General features: G+C 41.8%; 1 protein-coding gene across 2 annotated transcripts in view; it reads left to right on the top strand.

Annotated features, from left to right (window-relative positions):
• Positions 1-12,000: 12,000 nt before the first annotated feature.
• Positions 12,001-18,242, top strand: part of SLC66A2 (solute carrier family 66 member 2) — a 76,588-nt gene continuing 70,346 nt past the window's right edge. For both annotated transcript variants that reach the window (XM_060774938.2, XM_060774937.2), the window contains exons 1-2: positions 12,001-12,316; positions 17,443-17,785. In XM_060774938.2, coding sequence (XP_060630921.1) covers positions 17,556-17,785 — 230 coding nt within the window. In that variant the 5' untranslated portion in view covers positions 12,001-12,316; positions 17,443-17,555. The remainder of the gene's footprint in view (positions 12,317-17,442; positions 17,786-18,242) is intronic.

Here is an 18,242-nt window from a genome sequence, read left to right as displayed (position 1 = left end):
CCTGCCTGGGGGAAATCCTTTGTTGGGAGTTGTGAGCTGGCCTTGATTGTTTCCTGTCTGGAATTCCCATGTTTTCTTAGTGTTGCTCTTTATTTACTGTCCTGATTTTAGAGTTTTTAAAGGCCCCCCTCTGGTGGCGCAGTGGGTTAAACCACTTAGTTATTGAACTTGCTGACCAAAAACTTGCTGGTTTGAATCCAGGGAGCGGGTGAGCTCCCGCTGTTAGCCGCAGCTTCTGCCAACCTAGCAGTTTGAAAACATGCAAATGTGAGTAGATCAATAGGTACTGCTCTGGCGGGAAGGTAACAATGCGCCATGCAGTCATGCCAACCACATGACCTTGGAGGTGTCTATGGATAACTCTTCAGCTTAGAAATGGAGATGAGCACTAACCCCCAGATTCGGATACGTCTGGACTTAATGTCAGGGGAAAACCTTTACCAACCTATCTATGAAGCAGCACAAAGTCCTTTTCCCTGAATTTGCACAGTCCCTGAATCTTAATAGTTTTGCTATAATCTATGATGATCAATACGTTTTTAATTATCAACAATGACTGCAACACAAAGAAGCTTGGGTTTAATAAATAAGATCATGTTTGTCAATGGAAAAATTAAGCAGAAGGCTTCAAAGGAACTGTGGAAAGGCAGAGGGATGGGGAAAAGGTGTTTAATTTTCCACTCTCACACATTTATATACACACATACACAGGATGGAGAGGTCATGGGATTACAGAAGGGAAAGTGTACACACCAGGAAAACAATAAAAGCTATTGGTATATATAGCTTTGTGGATTTGTGGTTCACAAATCTATATAAGAAAAACACACAGCCACTTGTGGTTGTGTGACCTAAAACAATCTGATATAGTGAACACATGACTATGATAGAAATGTCCTTTTGCACCAAGGTAATTTTAGGGTCGGGAAAAATGTGTCGCTGTCAAGACCAGTTGGAGATCCAACAGTGTGATGTTAAAAGTGTGATGTTGACAGGTGGAAGAAGGTGCACCCTGGACCTGGGATACAGCCTTTTCCTCCTCTTCTGATTCGTTGGGACTAACACTTGAACATGATCCTATTTAATAGACACAACATTCTTTGTATTGCATTCATGGGTGGTTGTTACAACTTTATTTTTTGAAATATTTTATCATGATTTTTATCATGGTTTATATTTTGGACCTTCTATTAGATAACTTTAATTGTTGTGGCTCAATGCTGTGAATTCACAGGAGTTGTAGTTCTTCAAGATTTTTAGCCTTGTTTGCAAAACAGTGGTGGTGTCTCACCAATGAGTTAAACCTTTGTGCCGACAGGACCAAAGACCAACAGGTTGGAGTTCGAATCTGGGGAGAGCGCAGATGAGCTCCCTCTGTCAGCTTCAGCTCCCCATTTGGGGACATGAGAGCAGCCTCCCACAAGGATGGTAAAACATCAAAATATCTGGGCATCCCCTGGGCAATGTCTTTGCAGACGGCCAATTCTCTCACACCAGAAGCGACTTGTAGTTTCTCAAGTCGCTCTTGACACAAAAAAACTCTCAAACTGCACCTCCCATAATGCCACAGCATTGCAGCACAGCAGTTAAAGTGGGATCAAATTGCATTGATTCTACAGTGTACATGCCACCTAAGACTTGTTGTTTATTTGTTCAGTCGCTTCCGACTTTTCGTGATCTCATAGACTAGCCCACGCCAGAGCTCCCCGTCAGCCGCACTTAAGACTGCTATTGCACAAAATTCAAGCTTGAATCCACCCTGGACACGCAGAGCATGTCTGACAGGTCTTCAGATCTTGGGTATAAGAATAGCAAGTAAAAAAGATCAAAATTTCAATTGAGCTGTCATTCTCTATTTAGGAATATTTTACATAAGGAGTGCCTAGCAACACATACTTAGCTTGACATATTTTCCTCAAATGTTCCTTCTCAGTCTTGAGTACACAGATGGTTTATACTGCTGGGAGAAAATAAATTAGAAAAACTCACCAGACAAGTTAGACCAGTATTGTTTGACAACCACTTTTTTTCTGAACTTTTCTGAGGCTGGATGTATACTGCCATACAATCCAGTTCAACGTAGACAATCTGGATTCAGAAACTGGTTTATATGGCAGTATAGATGAGGCCTGAGAGTCATCCAATATTCTTTGTACTATCATATAATGCAGTGGGTATCTTCAGAGAAACTCAGTATGCATCTGCACTATGGAATTAATACAGCTTGATACCATTTTAACTGCTATGATTCAATGCTATGCAATCATGGCAGCTGTAGTTTTACAAGGCCTTTTGCCTTCTCTGCCAGAGCGCTGACAATTTATCAATCTACGAATCCCAGGACTTCATAATTTGAGCCATGCCAGTTAAAATGATGTCAGATTGCATTAATTCTAAATGCACCCCAAGTTATTAACCAGTATAGCTTGAGTATGGGTGTTGTGTTTCAGTAAAAGACATCATTATTCATCTCATGCCTTCACAACGCTTCAAACAATCATTTTCATCAGGACGTTTCTTCCCTATTTCAGCGTGTTTTGATAGAATGAGAACAGGAAGCAGAAATTTCTGTGTGGTTGGCTGAAGCCAACTTCTGTTAGGTAGTACGACTTGGCTATAGGTCACAAGGATTTATTTTATTCAAGCTGTGAGATGGGGTAAGTATTAGTAAGGCAAGACACATGATGAATGTTATGTGAGATGTATGACCTCTAGCACCTCTGAAGTATGTGTTGTTACTTAGAGTTATTTATGGAACAAAAGATCTGATCGCATGGGAGCCATCTAGTTTAGAACTCCATACTCTGGTTGATGCAGAGCATCTCCCCCCCCCCCCCCCCAAGTATTTGTAGTTAGCCAAGGGCCGGACAATGGATTCTGCTGCTTCCTGACCCAGCACACATAACTGGGTTCCTGTTTCCTCTCTGTGAATTCTCTGGCTTGTGCACTGGACTATGGACTCTGCTACTACCCAACCCAGCTCCCCCTTCAGCTCCAGCTCCTGTTCCTAGAAGGAGCCAATCTTCTGTTGACCAACCCGGACCTTGGACTGATCTTCTGGTGGCCAGCCTGATGCATGGACTGGCCCCTGCACCCAAAACCCTTCCGTCCAGACTTTGGGACTTCTAGTTCTTTCCTCTCTCTTTCTATGAAATGAATAAAATATTTTCTTATTACTGTGGATTGGGGTTGGGATGGGTGGTGGGTGGTGATATATGGAATGCCTGTATACTGGTGATGCCTATGGTTTATGAATATGAAATATGTAACCCCTATGAACTCCTCTGTATCCTCACCCCCTTGACCCTCACCCCACAAGAAAACCAGTGTGGCCAGGAACTGCCTGGGGACAGAGTCCAAGCCTCTTTCCCCCAAATCACCCATTGATTGACTCATTTTGCATGGACAATGCTGCTGGCCCCAACCCTAGCCCTCGGAGCATGGCCAGCGAAGGAACAAGGGTCAGCAGAGCTTCGGAAAAAGAGACTGATTAATTCACCCAGATATTGTTGACCCTCCGGGTGGTCCGATATCGATCTAGCCTATTCAAATTCCCTGCCAGACTCATCAAGGACAGGAAAGCCTTTGTTTGTCAAACATTTGGAGACATTTTTCCTTTGTTTCGCTGAGCACATGGCATTCCTTTGTCTGCAGATTCCTTTCGCAGATTCCTTTGTGCTCCCTCATCCCGCCCCCATTTCTCCTGATTGGCTGTCGCCACCATGTGACAGAGGTCTCCCCATTGGATCCTACAGACCACTGGAGCTTCCTGATTGGTACAGAGGCGCCAGGGGCGGGAGGGCTGCTTCCCAGGTGTCCGCCCATCACCCAATCACAGCGGGGAACATCCGAGGAGCCGGGGCAGAAGGGTTGAACTCTGGGTTTTCAAAATTGTATAAATATGCCTGCATCACTGTACCCCGGCATGCTTATGGAGGATTCATCCCTGTAACGCATCCTTTTCATCTGAATCGCAGAATAAACGCTTCGGTCACTGATACCTCTTCAGCCTGGTGAGAATAATTATCTAATATTTTTGCATCTTTGGATTGGCGTTCGCTGGCAGCTCACCAAGGTCAAGACCCCATTAGCGGTCTTCAGGGATCTCCCTTGCTGGGAGGGCCCCCCAAAAGAGCTCGATATCATGGTGACACTTTCACCGACTGTATCAAACCATGTTCTCTCTCTCTCTCTTTCATACGTACACACAAATGTCATGATGAAATGTGATGTATGGGTTGAATGAACTGAATGAAAGGAATGAATGAATGAAAGCTAATAATTTTGGAGACACCAACTCTGAGGATTGGAGGCCTGGAAAACAACTACACTCAGGAACTGTAATTAAAAGTTGCTGAGCTGCTGACATTGATAAGATCTATGACAATGATTAACTGTTGAACTTTTGGGGGAAAACGTGTTTACATTAATCAGAGACAATGGCTTTTTACATTAAGGAAATGATTATGAAGTTCCTTACATTAAGAAGGAAGTCGACACAAGGCTCCTTTGCTAACACCAATTAAGAAGACTCAACATCTGGCAGGAAGCTGAGATCGAAGCCAGGATGTTCCAGGATAAAAAAAAAATCATTCATTTACAACTTTGGAACAACATCAGCAAAAATATTGCTATATAAGAGACCTTATTACAATCCAAAAATTGTGACAGATCGCAACGGTGTTCACTTGCCATGCTTGAGAGAGATGATGTATGGGGCATGTCAGATTTGCCATGGAAAGCAGAATTCTGTACACTTGTCTTCCTTTTCTCAAGGGAAGATAAAGGAGTGCGATTTTGGAGTTTTGGCTTTTGTGCAGGGAGTCAGGTTCTTCTGTATGAAAAACAGGGATCCGATCCTTGGCATTGTGCTTAGGGAAAGGAGTTTTGGAACTGTGCATTGGCAGATTTGCAAGATATACTCTTCACGGCAGAAGAATGGTAAATAGTGATGTATGAATGAGGATGACTGACTATATATGTGTGTGAATGCTGAGTAAAAATGCAATTCCCCTTTGCACCATGTCAGGCTACACAGAGAAGCCATTGAAATCCACAAGCATGTGGACAATTTCAACAGAAAGGAAGACACCATGAAAATGAACAAAATCTGGCTACCAGTATTTAAAAAAAACCTCTAAAATTACAACAACAAAACAGCAGAGAGAAAACAACCAGGCACATCTTAACACCTCTCAACAAAAGATTTTCCCAGGCTCAGGCAGGCCTTCAAATGCTAATGAAGGTGGTCAGTTGAAACATTCACACCTAGCTCCAGCAGAGAAAAGCTCTTTGCCCCACCCCAGCCATTCCACAGATATATAAACCCATTGTCCTATTTCCAACAGACCTTACTACCTCTGAGGATGCTTGCCATAGATGCAGGCGAAACGTCAGGAGAAATGCCTCTAGAACATGGCCCTATAGCCCGAAAACCCCCCACAAGAATCCCCTTTGTTTGTTTGTTAGACAGTGTAACTTTAGGTTGTTTGTGAATTCAATGTAGTTACATAGAATCTGTATGCCTGAATGTCTAATTGTTGTTCTGTAAAAGTTCTGATACTGGAAAATTGCAATCAAAAGAACCTATGCTTTAAAGTTATTTAAAAGTTTTTTATATATATATATATATATATGGGGGGGGGGGAGGGAGGGAGGCAGGGAGAGAGAGAGAGAGAGAGAGAGAATGAATTATGTATAGTACATTCTGGATCCCTTTCAAGAGTCTGATGTTGTTTTCTCACCAAATTGCATATAAATAGCTGACTCCTGATACTTTCAGAGTTTCACTTCTGACAGCACATATCAATGTTACTGGTGAAGAATAAAGGAGGTAAATCAGCCTTTTCATAGGCAGCAGATATAGTATCTCTTCAATACGCAAAAAATATTCAGAACTATGAAACCAGAATCCTACAACATTGCTTCTTTTTCGGTGATAGACTCCAGCCACTTTGGTTTGCAGACACATTGTATGATAACTGATATGAGTGTGCCAAACTGCAGCCAAATGGAACTCTTTCTGTAATTGATTTGAATGAAAACATTAGCAGCAGACAGAAAAAAACACAAGGGCAGAATATTTAGCATCAGATAATTTAGTCTCACGGAACATTGCAATGAAATAAAGATTAAATCTGGTATAGTTTATTTTGTATGCTTGGCAGTCTACCTATATAGTATGTGTGTATTTATGTACATCTGTCACTTAGCGTGGTTCCCTGTTATCTGCAAGAATAGCATTTATGTGACTCAGTAGGAGACAGAAGATAAATGTTTAATTTAACAAGGTTATGCTACTAGCCAAGTGCAAACAATTGAAATTGCTCTTGAAGCCTCTCTAAATCCTTCCTGGAATAATCGCAGAATAATTATCCCTCTGCCTCCATTAGAAGAGAGCCTTTAACATTCTATCTTAAAAACTGCTAATAGATGTCATCATTTATAACCATGTCCCGTTCAAGCGATGCTGTGGCTGTCTTGCCATTGTTGTTACTTTAGTGCTAGACATTTTACTGACTATATTGATAGCACCCTGAGCAAATTGCCTGTCAAATTATGAGCAAGTGGATTTCCCACAGTAGTTAGAAATGTCTGCTTGTACTGTACTGACCAGTCTCAGCTTTCGTGGAATGTTATTTTAACATAATTTTGGGTGCGGAAATTATTCCTGCTGTACATTGTCATGATAAGCAGTGCAACATGTCATGAAACTGTGCCAGCACAGCAAACATTGAACATTACCCCAAACATAAATATACTGGCAAATAACATATTCAACAAAATATGAAAATATAGGTGTAATTCCTCGTCTTAATGAAATGTAGATAAGGCTGTCTGCTTTTCATGTGATTCACTATTAAGAAGGCTTATGTTTGGATACAGACATTTTCCCACCAGCTGGCCCTTCATCTGCTCTATATTAATTAGTATGTATGAGCACCAATGGTTTTCCATGGAAGTCTGGAAAAGTATTAGATCCAAATAATGGTAGAGTTAAAAACCCCAGTCCCATTAATTGTGGGGACTTGCTTCTGAATATACTATATGTGAGGAACAAGTATCCCTCTAGGTTTCATTAGATTACAGCTCTCATCAGCTTTAGCCAGAGTTGAGGGTAGACAATGGAAGTTGCAATTCCACAATATTTAGAGAGCAACATATCCCTCATCTTCGGGAATAAGCCTATGTAAAGTGATACTATAGGTTGGAGTTAACTTTAAAAGCCAGGAACTTTTCCCACAGGCATGATTGTTCAGCAAAATGTGTACATAGAAACTGAACATATCCTTTTGAGTAAAAAAAATGTATTGTGAATCTACTGGGAAAGCTAGTGACTAAGCATTACCCCAGTGTGTAATGAGCACTAGCTTTCCACATAAGTTTGACTTTCTCAAATTTTGACTTTGAAAAACTGTGCTTATTCTGAATTGTAATTACTTTGGGAGAGGAGCTTTCTTTCAGTAACAAAAGCATTTCCCTAAGACAGCAGTGGTATGTGAAACTACAAGGGTATCTACATCAGGCATGGACAAACTTTGACACTCCAGGTGGTTTTGGACTTCAACTTCCACAAATTTTAACATCTGGTAAGCTGTCCGAGATTTCTGGGAGTTGAAGTCCAAAACACTTGGAGGGCCGAAGTTTGCCCATGCCTGATCTACACTGTAGAATTAATGTTGCCTGACATCACTTATATTGCCGTAGCTTAACGCTATTGAATCATTGGAGCTGTAGCTGGGTAAAGCGCTAGCACCTTGTGGCAGAGTAGGCTAAAAACCTTGTAAAACCTTGTCAACATTCCATAGCATTTTTGGTCATGTCAGGAGCGACTTGAGAAACTGCAAGTTGCTTATGGCATGAGAGAATTGGCCGTCTGCAAGGACGTTGCCCGGGGACGCCCAGGTGTTTTGATGTTTTACCATCCTCGTGGGAGGCTTCTCTCATGTCCCCACATAGAGAGCTGGAGCTGATAGAGGGAGCTCATCTGCTCTCTCCCCAGATTCGAACCTGCGTCCTGTCAGGTCTTCAGTCCTGCTAGCACAGGGTTTAACCCACTGCACCACTGGGGCTCCTCCATAGCATTCAGCTATGGCAGTTAAAATTGTGTTAAACTATGCTAATTCTACAGTATATATACATGCTTAGTCTAGAACAATATATTTTGCTTGACGTCAGAGGCAGCCCTAAGTAATTTTCAACGGTAAGCAAACAGTATTTTGCCCCCCCCCCCCCCCAACCAATCACTGATAATATATTTTCTGTTCGTCGTGGGAGTTCTGTGTGCCATATTTGGTTCAATTCCATCATTGGTGGAGTTCAGAATGCTCTTTGATTGTAGGTGAACTATACATCCCAGTAACTACAACTCGCATATGCCAAGGTCTATTTTCCCCCAAGAGTGCCTCAAGAGTGCCCCTGGGCAAAATCAACTATACTGCAAATGCTTACTTTGTGTAATGGGTTGAGCCGCCCCTGCTTGGTGTTGCATCACGTATCAATTTTAAGACAACAGCTGACGTTATATATAGGCAGTTCCCATGTTATGAACAAGGTAGGTTCTGTAGGCTTGTTCTTAAGTGGAATTTGTAAATTGGAGCAGGTACATTTTTGAAGTATAATTCCAGCAAATATACAGGGTTAGTCAAAATGAATAGGCCAATTCGGGTACAATTAATTTTCTTATTGGCCTATTCATTTTGACTAACCCTGTATTTATACTCACATGCTTTGGATAATATAGGGAAGGGTATACAAACCCCTGAGGAGTTGGTTTTGATGTCTTTTCTTAAGATTTCACCCACTTTCTGTCCCTGTGGCAATTGGGTTTTGAACATTTTGGCAAAGATTGTTGAGAAAGCTTCAATGAAGACTCCTTTCCCTCATGACAAGTCTTTCAGGAGTGAATTTTTCTTCTGAGGGGTAGGGTTCTTTCACTTGCTGTTATCTCACCCCTGTTCTTAACTATGAGTCACTTGTAAGTTGGATGTTTGCAACTCAGGGACTACTTGCATATAGAAATACTTCAATTGGGGTAGCCATTTTTAAAATACATTATATATATATTTACAATTTTTGTATATTTTTATACATTATAACTGTATTCTCAATTTGCTTCTGACATATGATAAAGAAAATGAAGTAGCCAACTTTTAGTTAGTGCAGGGCCACAGTAGTGACTGCAGGTGGATATGTGTATATTCCAGTAAACCCATTAAGAGTCAAAGCTTTTATTATACAAATTCAGATATTTTGCATGTGCTTTTGCCTTGTAAAAGGGAACTGGTTTAATAGCCATCTGTTGCCCACTTGCAAAATCTGGCTGTTCTTTTAGCAGGTTTGAATGTGGGAGAGCAAAATGGTCGGAGATGCAAAGCTGCTTTGTTCCATGTTCCTCAAAGCGATCTAGAAGAGCAGAAAGCAGTGTATTAGATCTGAGAGGAGTGGAAGGCATAAATGAGGATGGTATGGCTTGTCAGTGTATTTTGTTCTCCTTATGTTGTTTTTTTGCCTTTATAAGCTGCTTCCATGACAACCCAGAAGGTGTCTCCAAACTGTGAGATAATCATCTGTTGAATTCCATATGCTTTGGTGGAGGCAGTGTGAATGCTAGCTTAAAAAAAAAAGCAAGTAAGCATAAGGGCTGGATCAGCTATATTTATTTGAAAAGTTTATAAAGTTGGGTTTTGATTCTTCAAAGAGCTGCCAAGGTAGCTTGCATAACGTAGACTGTGCAGTATATACCATATTCCCATGATTCTACAGGATTGAGCTCTGTCAGTTAGTCACGCCAAACTGCATTCATTCTATATTGTAGATGCATCCTTAGATGATTTTCACAAATAAGGAACTGGGGATAAGGAATCAACTTAAGGCACACACACACACACGTGTATAACAGACCAACAAAACTACAAACAACCCAATATATAAACACTGACTTTTGGTGCAATATAAGATGTATTGATCTGCCTTGAAAAGTTCCTAGCTCCTTTGATTTTAGGATATGGAAAATTGTTTTGGGGAGTATATGGAATACAGCGTTCCCTCGCTACTTTGCGATTTGCTTTTCGCGGACTCACTGTATCACAGGTTTTTGTCTTCTAGCAATGATGGCGTGTGGGATGGGGTTTCACCCTCCCGCTCAGGAGAGAGGCAACCAATCATAAAAAAAATGAGACAGAGGAGATACAAAGCAGTATGTAAATCATGGCCTTATAGTCAGCCATAGCAGAGCACCTGATGAACCAGCCTGGACACAGCATATCATTTGAGAACACAGAAATGCTGGACCACACCAACAACCACCATGTCAGACTACACAGAGAAGCCATTGAAATCCACAAGCATGTGGACAATTTCAACAGAAAGGAAGACACCATGAAAATGAACAAAATCTGGCTCCCACTATTAAAAAACTCTAAAATTACAACAGCAAAACAGCAGAGAGGAAACAACCAGGAACATCTTAACACCTCTCAACAAAAGATTTTCCCAGGCTCAGCCAGGCCTTCAAATGTTAATGAAGGTGGTCAGTTGAAACATTCACACCTAGCTCCAGCAGAGAAGAGCTCTTTGCCCCACTCCAGCCATTCCACAGATATATAAACCCATTGACCTAATTCCAACAGACCTCACTACCTCTGAGGATGCTTGCCATAGATGCAGGCGAAACGTCAGGAGAAATGCCTCTAGAACATGGCCCTATAGCCCGAAAAAACCCACAAGAACCTCACGGCCTTATAGCTAGCAAAAAAAAAAAAAAAAGTGTGCAGTGCCTTTAAATCTCTCCTCGCTTCTGCCTCACCCTCGGAATGCTATATATATACATACACACTTTCCAGGACCACCCACGAAAAGTGAAAATCCACTAAGTAGGGACAATATATATGTATATGTATATGTGTGTGTGTGTGTGTGTGTGTATATATATATATATAGTGTTCCTACTTAGTAGATTTTCACTTTTCGTGGGTGGTCCTGGAATGTAACACCCGCAATAAGTGAGGGAACACTGTACTATTCTTAGTACCGATTTTAATTTATGGTTTATGTTTTGAGTTATATTTCATATGTTTTGTGATTTATGTTTCTTATTATGTTCTGTTCTATTTATCATTTGCCTTAATTTCTAAAGTATTATGTGATTGTTATTATTATTATTATTATTTGATAGACAACAAGATTAGTACATAGCAAACAAGATCACTATGCTGGCTTTTGTATTGGATCACACGTCAGCCACTTCTCAAGTGTCTAGGACTGTGTGATGTATCAGCAAATAATGTGTGCAGATCTGAGTTGGGTGGCAGACGGTAATTTTGTCAGCACCAATTGTTTTTAAGTGCTGGCCAAGGTCTTTAGGCACTGGTGGTCCCAGTGTACCGATCACCACAGGGACCACCTTTACCGGCTTGTGCCAGAGTTTTTGCAGTTTGATCTTCTTCTTCTTCCTCTTCTTCTTCCTCCTCCTCCTCTTCTTCTTCTGTGGCTACTGAAGTGATGGTCACTTGTTGGCCTGAGAGGTGTATTGTGTCCAAATTTGGTGTCAATTCACACAGTAATTTTTGAGTTATGTTAATCCCACAAACGAACATTACATTTTTATTTATATAGATGGAATAAAAATATTCCATTCACACACACACGGAATAAAATGTGAAATATTTTCACACACAAACACACACACACATATAATAAAAATATTCCATATATATGTGGATGTGGAATATTTTCAATGTATGAGTGGTTGAATCCGCGGATATGGGGGCCCGGCTGCACTCTTTTAAAATGTCCATTCTCTCCTGCCAAAGCCTGCTTGAGACCGACAGAGAGCGGCAGCCACTCCCACGCGTGTTTCATTCCTCGCATAACACAGGCAAACAAGAGGAATGTGCCCATTCCAGTCCCACGAATTCGTCTCCTTCTAGGACCCAGAAGACACGTCGCCAGCAGGCCCTGCCGGGCGGGGCGTGGGGCGACGAAGAAGAAGGCGTTTCGTTTTCATTGACGGAGGCGCTTCGGGAGGCGATGACGTCACAGAGGCAGGCGGGCTCCTTCTCTTCGCTCCTGGATGCCGCCTCTGACTCCGCTGAGCCTCGCCAGTCTTCTGGGGAAAGCAGAAGCGGCAGGAGCCAAGGAGGAGAGGAGGGAGCCAAGGCGCAGGCGCAGAAGGGGCGTCCAGGCTGGGGGCCCGCTCCGCTCTGGAAAAGGGGATGCGCGGGGCTGGCTGCGGAGGGGGGCCGCTCGCAGCAACAGGAACAGCCGCCCTAGCAACAGCGTCCGTCCTCGCTGGTCATTGGAGGGGCGCGCGGAGGTGAGAGAGCGGGGAGCCTGCTGCGGGGGGAGGGGGACCCCAGGTGGGAAGAGCCGCTTTGTATTCAGGCAGCTGTCGCTTCCTGAGTCACTTGGAAAAAGGGCAGAGGAACTGCCTCAACTTGGGAAGAGTTTCCTGGCCCTTCCTATCAAGACTGAGCATCTCCTGTCCGGTGTGCTTGGGACCAGAAAGGTTGTGGAATTTGGAATATTTGCATATGCAAAATAAGATAACTAGGAAGGGATTTTGTTTCCCATTTTGGAATATTAACATAAACATTAGACTTGGAGGCAGGACCCAAGTGCAGACATGGAATTATGTTTCCTATACACCTTGTACACAAAGGTAGCATGTTTGCACAGTATTTTTGTAATAAGAGGTGCCTCCGCACTGTGGAATTAATGCAGTTTGACACCGCTTTAACTGCAGTGGCTCAATGCTATAGAATCCTTGAAAATGTAGGTTGTTGTTGAGGCACCAGCATTCATTTGGCAATGAAAGATAAAGACCTTGTAAAACTACAACTCCCACAGTTTCATCACCTTCAGCCATGGCAGAATGAATGCAGTTGGGCACTGTTTTAACTGCTATGGAATCATGGGAGTTGCATTTTCACAAGGTATTTCACCTTCTCTGCCAAAGAATGCAGTTGCCACACCAAACTACAACTCCCAGGATTCCATAGCATTGAAGCATGGTGGTTAAAGTGGTGCCAAACTACATTAATTTGCCACTGTAGATGCATCTTCAGTCACTGAATCATAGAGAACTGCATTCACTCATTCTGGAACACGCAAATGAAGACATAAGATGTCATTTTAAGACATTTCCTGCAAGGAATGCTATTTCCACACCAAACTATAACTCCCAGGATTCTATACCATAGAGCCATGATGGTTAAAGTGGTACCAAACTGCATTAGGACCGTGGAGAACTGCATTCACTCATTCTGGAGAGTACAAATGAAGACATAGAGATTATTTTAAGACATTTCTGCCAAGGAATAAAGTTGCCACACCAAACAACAACTCCCAGGATTTTATAGCATTGAGCCATGGTAGTTAAAGTGGTGCCAAAGTGCATTAATTCGACACTGTAGACACATCTTCAGTCACTGAACCGTGGAGAACTGCATTCACTCATTCTGGAGGGCACAAATGCAGACATATATATTATTTTAAGACATTTCTGCCAAGGAATACAGTTGTCGCACTGAACTACAACTCCCAGGATTCCATAGCATTGAGCATGGTGGTTAAAGTGCTGTCAAACTGCATTAATTTGCCACTGTAGATGCATCTTCAGTCACTGAATCATAGAAAACCGCATCCATTTATTCTGGAGGGCACTAAGGAAGACATAGATATTATTTTAAAACATTTCTGCCAAGGAATGCAGTTGCCACGCTGAACTACAACTCCCAGGATTCCATAGCATTGAGCCATGATAGTTAAAGTGGTGCAGAAATGCATTAATTGGTCACTGTAGATGCATCTTCAGTCACTAAATCATAGAGAACTGCATTCACTCATTCTGAAGGGTACAAATGAAGACATAGGATATTATTTTAAGACATTTCTTGCAAGGAATGCTATTTCCACACCAAACTACAATTCCCAGGATTCCATAGCATGGAGCCATAGTGGTTAAAGTCCTGTCAAACTGCATTCATTCTACACTATTGATGTCCCCTTGGAAGATATATTCCCTCCCTTCACACAGAGCATGTCTCTTTAAGACTTCCAGCTGTGATTCTTGTGTGCCTGACCTAAAAGGAAAGACTACATTGCTGCTTCTTCTACTATTAATTCTCATGGAGCGAAATTACATTGATTCAAACTCATACATAAAACATCGACATAAATTTCCTGGAAATATGTTTCAAGGGTGATGTAAAAATACATATGATATGTAACATCTATGCATTCTTAAGTTGTAATTAATTGGGTCACGGCCCTAATCAATATTTATTGCTTTAGCTCAGGTATGGGCAAACTTGGGCCCTCCCCCTCAGCTTAAGCGGCTGAGGGGGAAAAGGAAGGGGCCTGAGGCTGTTAGGAATGGTGGGAGTTGAAGTCCAAAACACCTGGAGGGCCCAAGTTTGCTCATGCCTGCCTTACGGCCCCATGAATTTGCATAACCTTTTGTTTAATGCATGCATCCTTGTCTGAAAAGGGCTTCCAAAGTGGGGCATATCAGCTTGCAGTCTGGAAATGTGTGGAGCCATTCGCAGGATGTTTTTTTCAGCCAAGGTAGTTTCATGTTATCTGCAGAGTAAGGAAATCCCCAGTAATTCAGAAAGAAGAGGAGTTAAAGCAAGTGAGATCAGAGACTTCAAGTCTTTATGGGCGCAAACACTGTAGAATTAATACAGCTTGATGCCACTTTAAATGCCATGGCCCAATACTGTCAAATTTGGGAGTGGTAGTTTTACAAGGTCTTCCAATAGTTTACAAGGTAGTTTTACTGAGTGCCTTTAGAGAGAGTGGTTGGGTTATAAATAAAATATTATATTTATTGTTATTATATTATTATTATTTGAAACACAACAAGATGAATCCACAGCAAACACTCTGCTGGCTGTTGTAGTGGATCACATGTTGGACACTTCCCAAGTGTCTAGGACTGTGTGATGTATTGGCAAATAATGCGTGCAGATCCCAGTAAGGTGGCCTTCTGCATCTGGCAGATGGTAATTTTGTCAGCACCAATTGTGTTTAAGTGCAGGCCAAGGTCTTTAGGCACTGTACCCAGTGTGCCGATCACCACTGGGACCACCTTGAATGGCTTGTGCTAGAGTCTTTGCAGTTCAATTTTTAAATCCTCATATCATGTCAGCTTTTCCAGTTGTTTCTCTTCAATCCTGCTGTCACCTGGGATTGCAACATTGACAATCCATACTTATTATTGTTATTATTCTTGTCAATATTATTATTATTATTATTATTATTATTATTATTATAGAGCACCCGGTGGCACAGTGGATTAAAGCGCTGAGCTGCTGAACTTGCTGACCGAAAAGTCGCAGGTTCGAATCTGGGGAGTAGCGTGAGCTCCTGCTGTTAGCCCCAGCTTCTGCTAACCTAGCAGTTTGAAAACGTGCAAATGTCAGTAGATTAATAGGTACTGCTCTGGCAGGAAGGTAACAGTACTCCATGCACTCATGCTGGCCACATAACCTTGGAGGCGTCTACAGATAATGCTGGCTCTTCGGCTTAGAAATGGAGATGAGCACCACGCCGCAGAGTTGGACACAACTGGACTTAATGTCAGGGGAAAACCTTTACCTATTGTTGTTGTTATTATTATTTGAAATACAACAAGGTGAGTCCACAGCAGAAACTCTGCTGGCTGTTGTATTGGATCACACATCGGACACTTCCCAAGTGTCTAGGGCTGTGTGATGTATCGACGAATAATGCGTGCCGATCCCATTAAGGTAGCCTTTTGCAGCTGGCAGATGGTAATCTTGTCAGCACCGATTCTGTTTAAGTGTAGGCCAAGGTCTTTAAGCACTGCACCCAGTGTCCCGATCACCACTGGAACCACATTTACTGGTTTGTGCCAGTGTCTTTGCAATTCCATCTTTAAATCATCATATTGTGTCATCTTTTCCCGTTGTGTCTCTTCAATCCTGCTGTCACCTGGGATTGCAACATCAACAATCCATACTATTATTATTATTATTATTATTATTAAGCTTTCTCTACCAAAGAGTGTTAATGACTCACAAAACTTCAGTTCCTGGGATTCTATAGCATTTAGCCATGGCAGTTAAAATGGTGTCAAACTACATTAATTTTATTGTGTAAATGCACCCTGTGACTTCTTAGTAGACTGTGTGGCAAGCAACCCGTCTTGCTCATATTGCTATTGACTAAGTGACATCAAGTCTAGCTATTTCTTCACTGGAATCAGTCTCTTAGTAAGGTTGCTCAGTGCCATTGGATTTAAAAACAAACAAACCACAAGTTATTTCATTGTTATATTGAATGCTGTCAGTGCTATAAAGATGGTGTACCGCGTCCTTTATAGACTGTATAGTTTTATGCATTGTTTTGTCAGATCCTGCATTGCTTTATAAGATCCTGGTAACTTGGAACCAGCTGTGAAAGATAGTATTTTCATGAGCACTGAAAGACATCAGTGACCTAAGTTCTGATACTGTCATTTCTTTGTAGAATGAATGCAGTTTGGGATCATTTTAACTGTTGTAGCTCAATGTTATGGAATTATGGGAGCTTTAGTTTTACAAGGGCCCCCTAGTTGCACAGCGGGTTAAACCACTGAGCTGCTGAATTTGCTGATCAAAAAGTTGGCGGTTCAAATCCAGGAAGTGGGGTGAGCTCCTGCTGTTAGCCCCAGCTTCTGCCAGTCTAGCCATTCGAAAACATGCACATGTGAGCAGATCCATAGGTACTGCTTCGGCGGGAAGGTAATGGCATTCCATGTGGTCATGCTAGTCACATGACCTTGGAGATGTCTACGGACAATGCTGGTTCTTTGACTTAGAAATGGAGCTGACCACCACTTCCCAGATTCGGACACGATTAATGTTGACCACCACCTCCCAGATTCGGACACGACTAAGGTCAGGGGAAACCTTTACCTTTAGTTTTACAAGGTCTTTGAGTGCCTCAGCCAACTCCAACTCCTATGATTCCATAGCATTGAGCCACGGCAGTTAAAGTGGTGTAAAACTGCAATTATTCTTCAGTGTAGATGTACCCCGAGACAATGTTATTTCTAGGATTTGAATGTTTAAGTCTTAGTGGAGAAGCCAAATGCTTACCTTGAATGTAGAGAAGGCACTGGTTGAAACCATGGCTCCCTTTCCATTTTAAATGCAATGGTTGCATCCTGTGGAATCCTGGGATTTGTAGTTTGTTGAAGCACTAAGCATCCCTGGCTGAGAATACTAAAAATCCCTAAACTACAAATCCCAGATTATTCAGCCATGGCAGTTAAAGTTAAATCACTTTCTAGTGTTAAAAGACTTTTGATTCACATGGACAAACTTTTCCTACAATTTTGTGATTTGGCTAGCCTTTGATATTATGAGATTATTTTTTCCTTTCAAACGCATCCTTTCAAGTTGGTATTTTTTTCTCTTTTTGTTTTCTTAGGGATGCATGAAGAATGAAACACATCCTTTGTCAACATTTACTAGACTTGAATAAAACTCCAAATCAATAAAGTCTCAGGAAGAAGTAGAAGGGGATCCCCTTTCACCGCCTTGATGCTAAGGGACTTTATCTTGCCAATAATGGAAGTGGACGGCTGGGAATGGCTGGTGGCACCAGTGCATCAGCTGGTATCCTGGGGTGCATCGGCAGCGATGGTGTTTGGAGGCGTGGTGCCGTACATCCCACAGTACCGGGATATTAAAAGGACCCAGAATGCGGAGGGCTTTTCAACCTACGTGTGTTTAGTATTATTAGTTGCAAACATTTTAAGGATACTCTTTTGGTAAGTTGACTCTTCAAACCATATGAATGCTTTCTCTAAACTTGTTTTTGTGTGTGTTAGTGGGAAGAAACTGAGAGTGAAATATATTATTTTAATCGAGTGTCAAATCCAAGCGATCTCAGTCAGAGTGATTTGGCTGCTGAGTCCTGCTTTCTGTGGATGTATGTCTTTGCCTCTTGTTAGGATGCTGCATTTCAGTTGTATATTAACTTGGGTGGAAGGCTTTGAACAAACCCAAACTGCAGTATCACATGTAGGTTCACACAGTTGAAGGCTGGGGGTATTTTACTGGAAGATCTATATACTGATAACGATCCTGAGTTGCCAGTTTAGTGCAAGATAGGAACTGAAACAAAAACTCTTCAGGTTAACAAATTATAAACTCAAGTTTTAATCCTAACGCTTTTGGAAAACTACATCGGTACACATAATAATATGATGGCTTCAGAATAAATAT

This window comes from Anolis sagrei, chromosome 4, assembly GCF_037176765.1.
Source record: "Anolis sagrei isolate rAnoSag1 chromosome 4, rAnoSag1.mat, whole genome shotgun sequence".
Lineage (NCBI taxonomy): Eukaryota > Metazoa > Chordata > Lepidosauria > Squamata > Dactyloidae > Anolis > Anolis sagrei.
The sequence above is the reverse complement of the archived record's forward strand: the minus strand, read 5'-3'. Positions and strand labels throughout refer to the sequence as shown.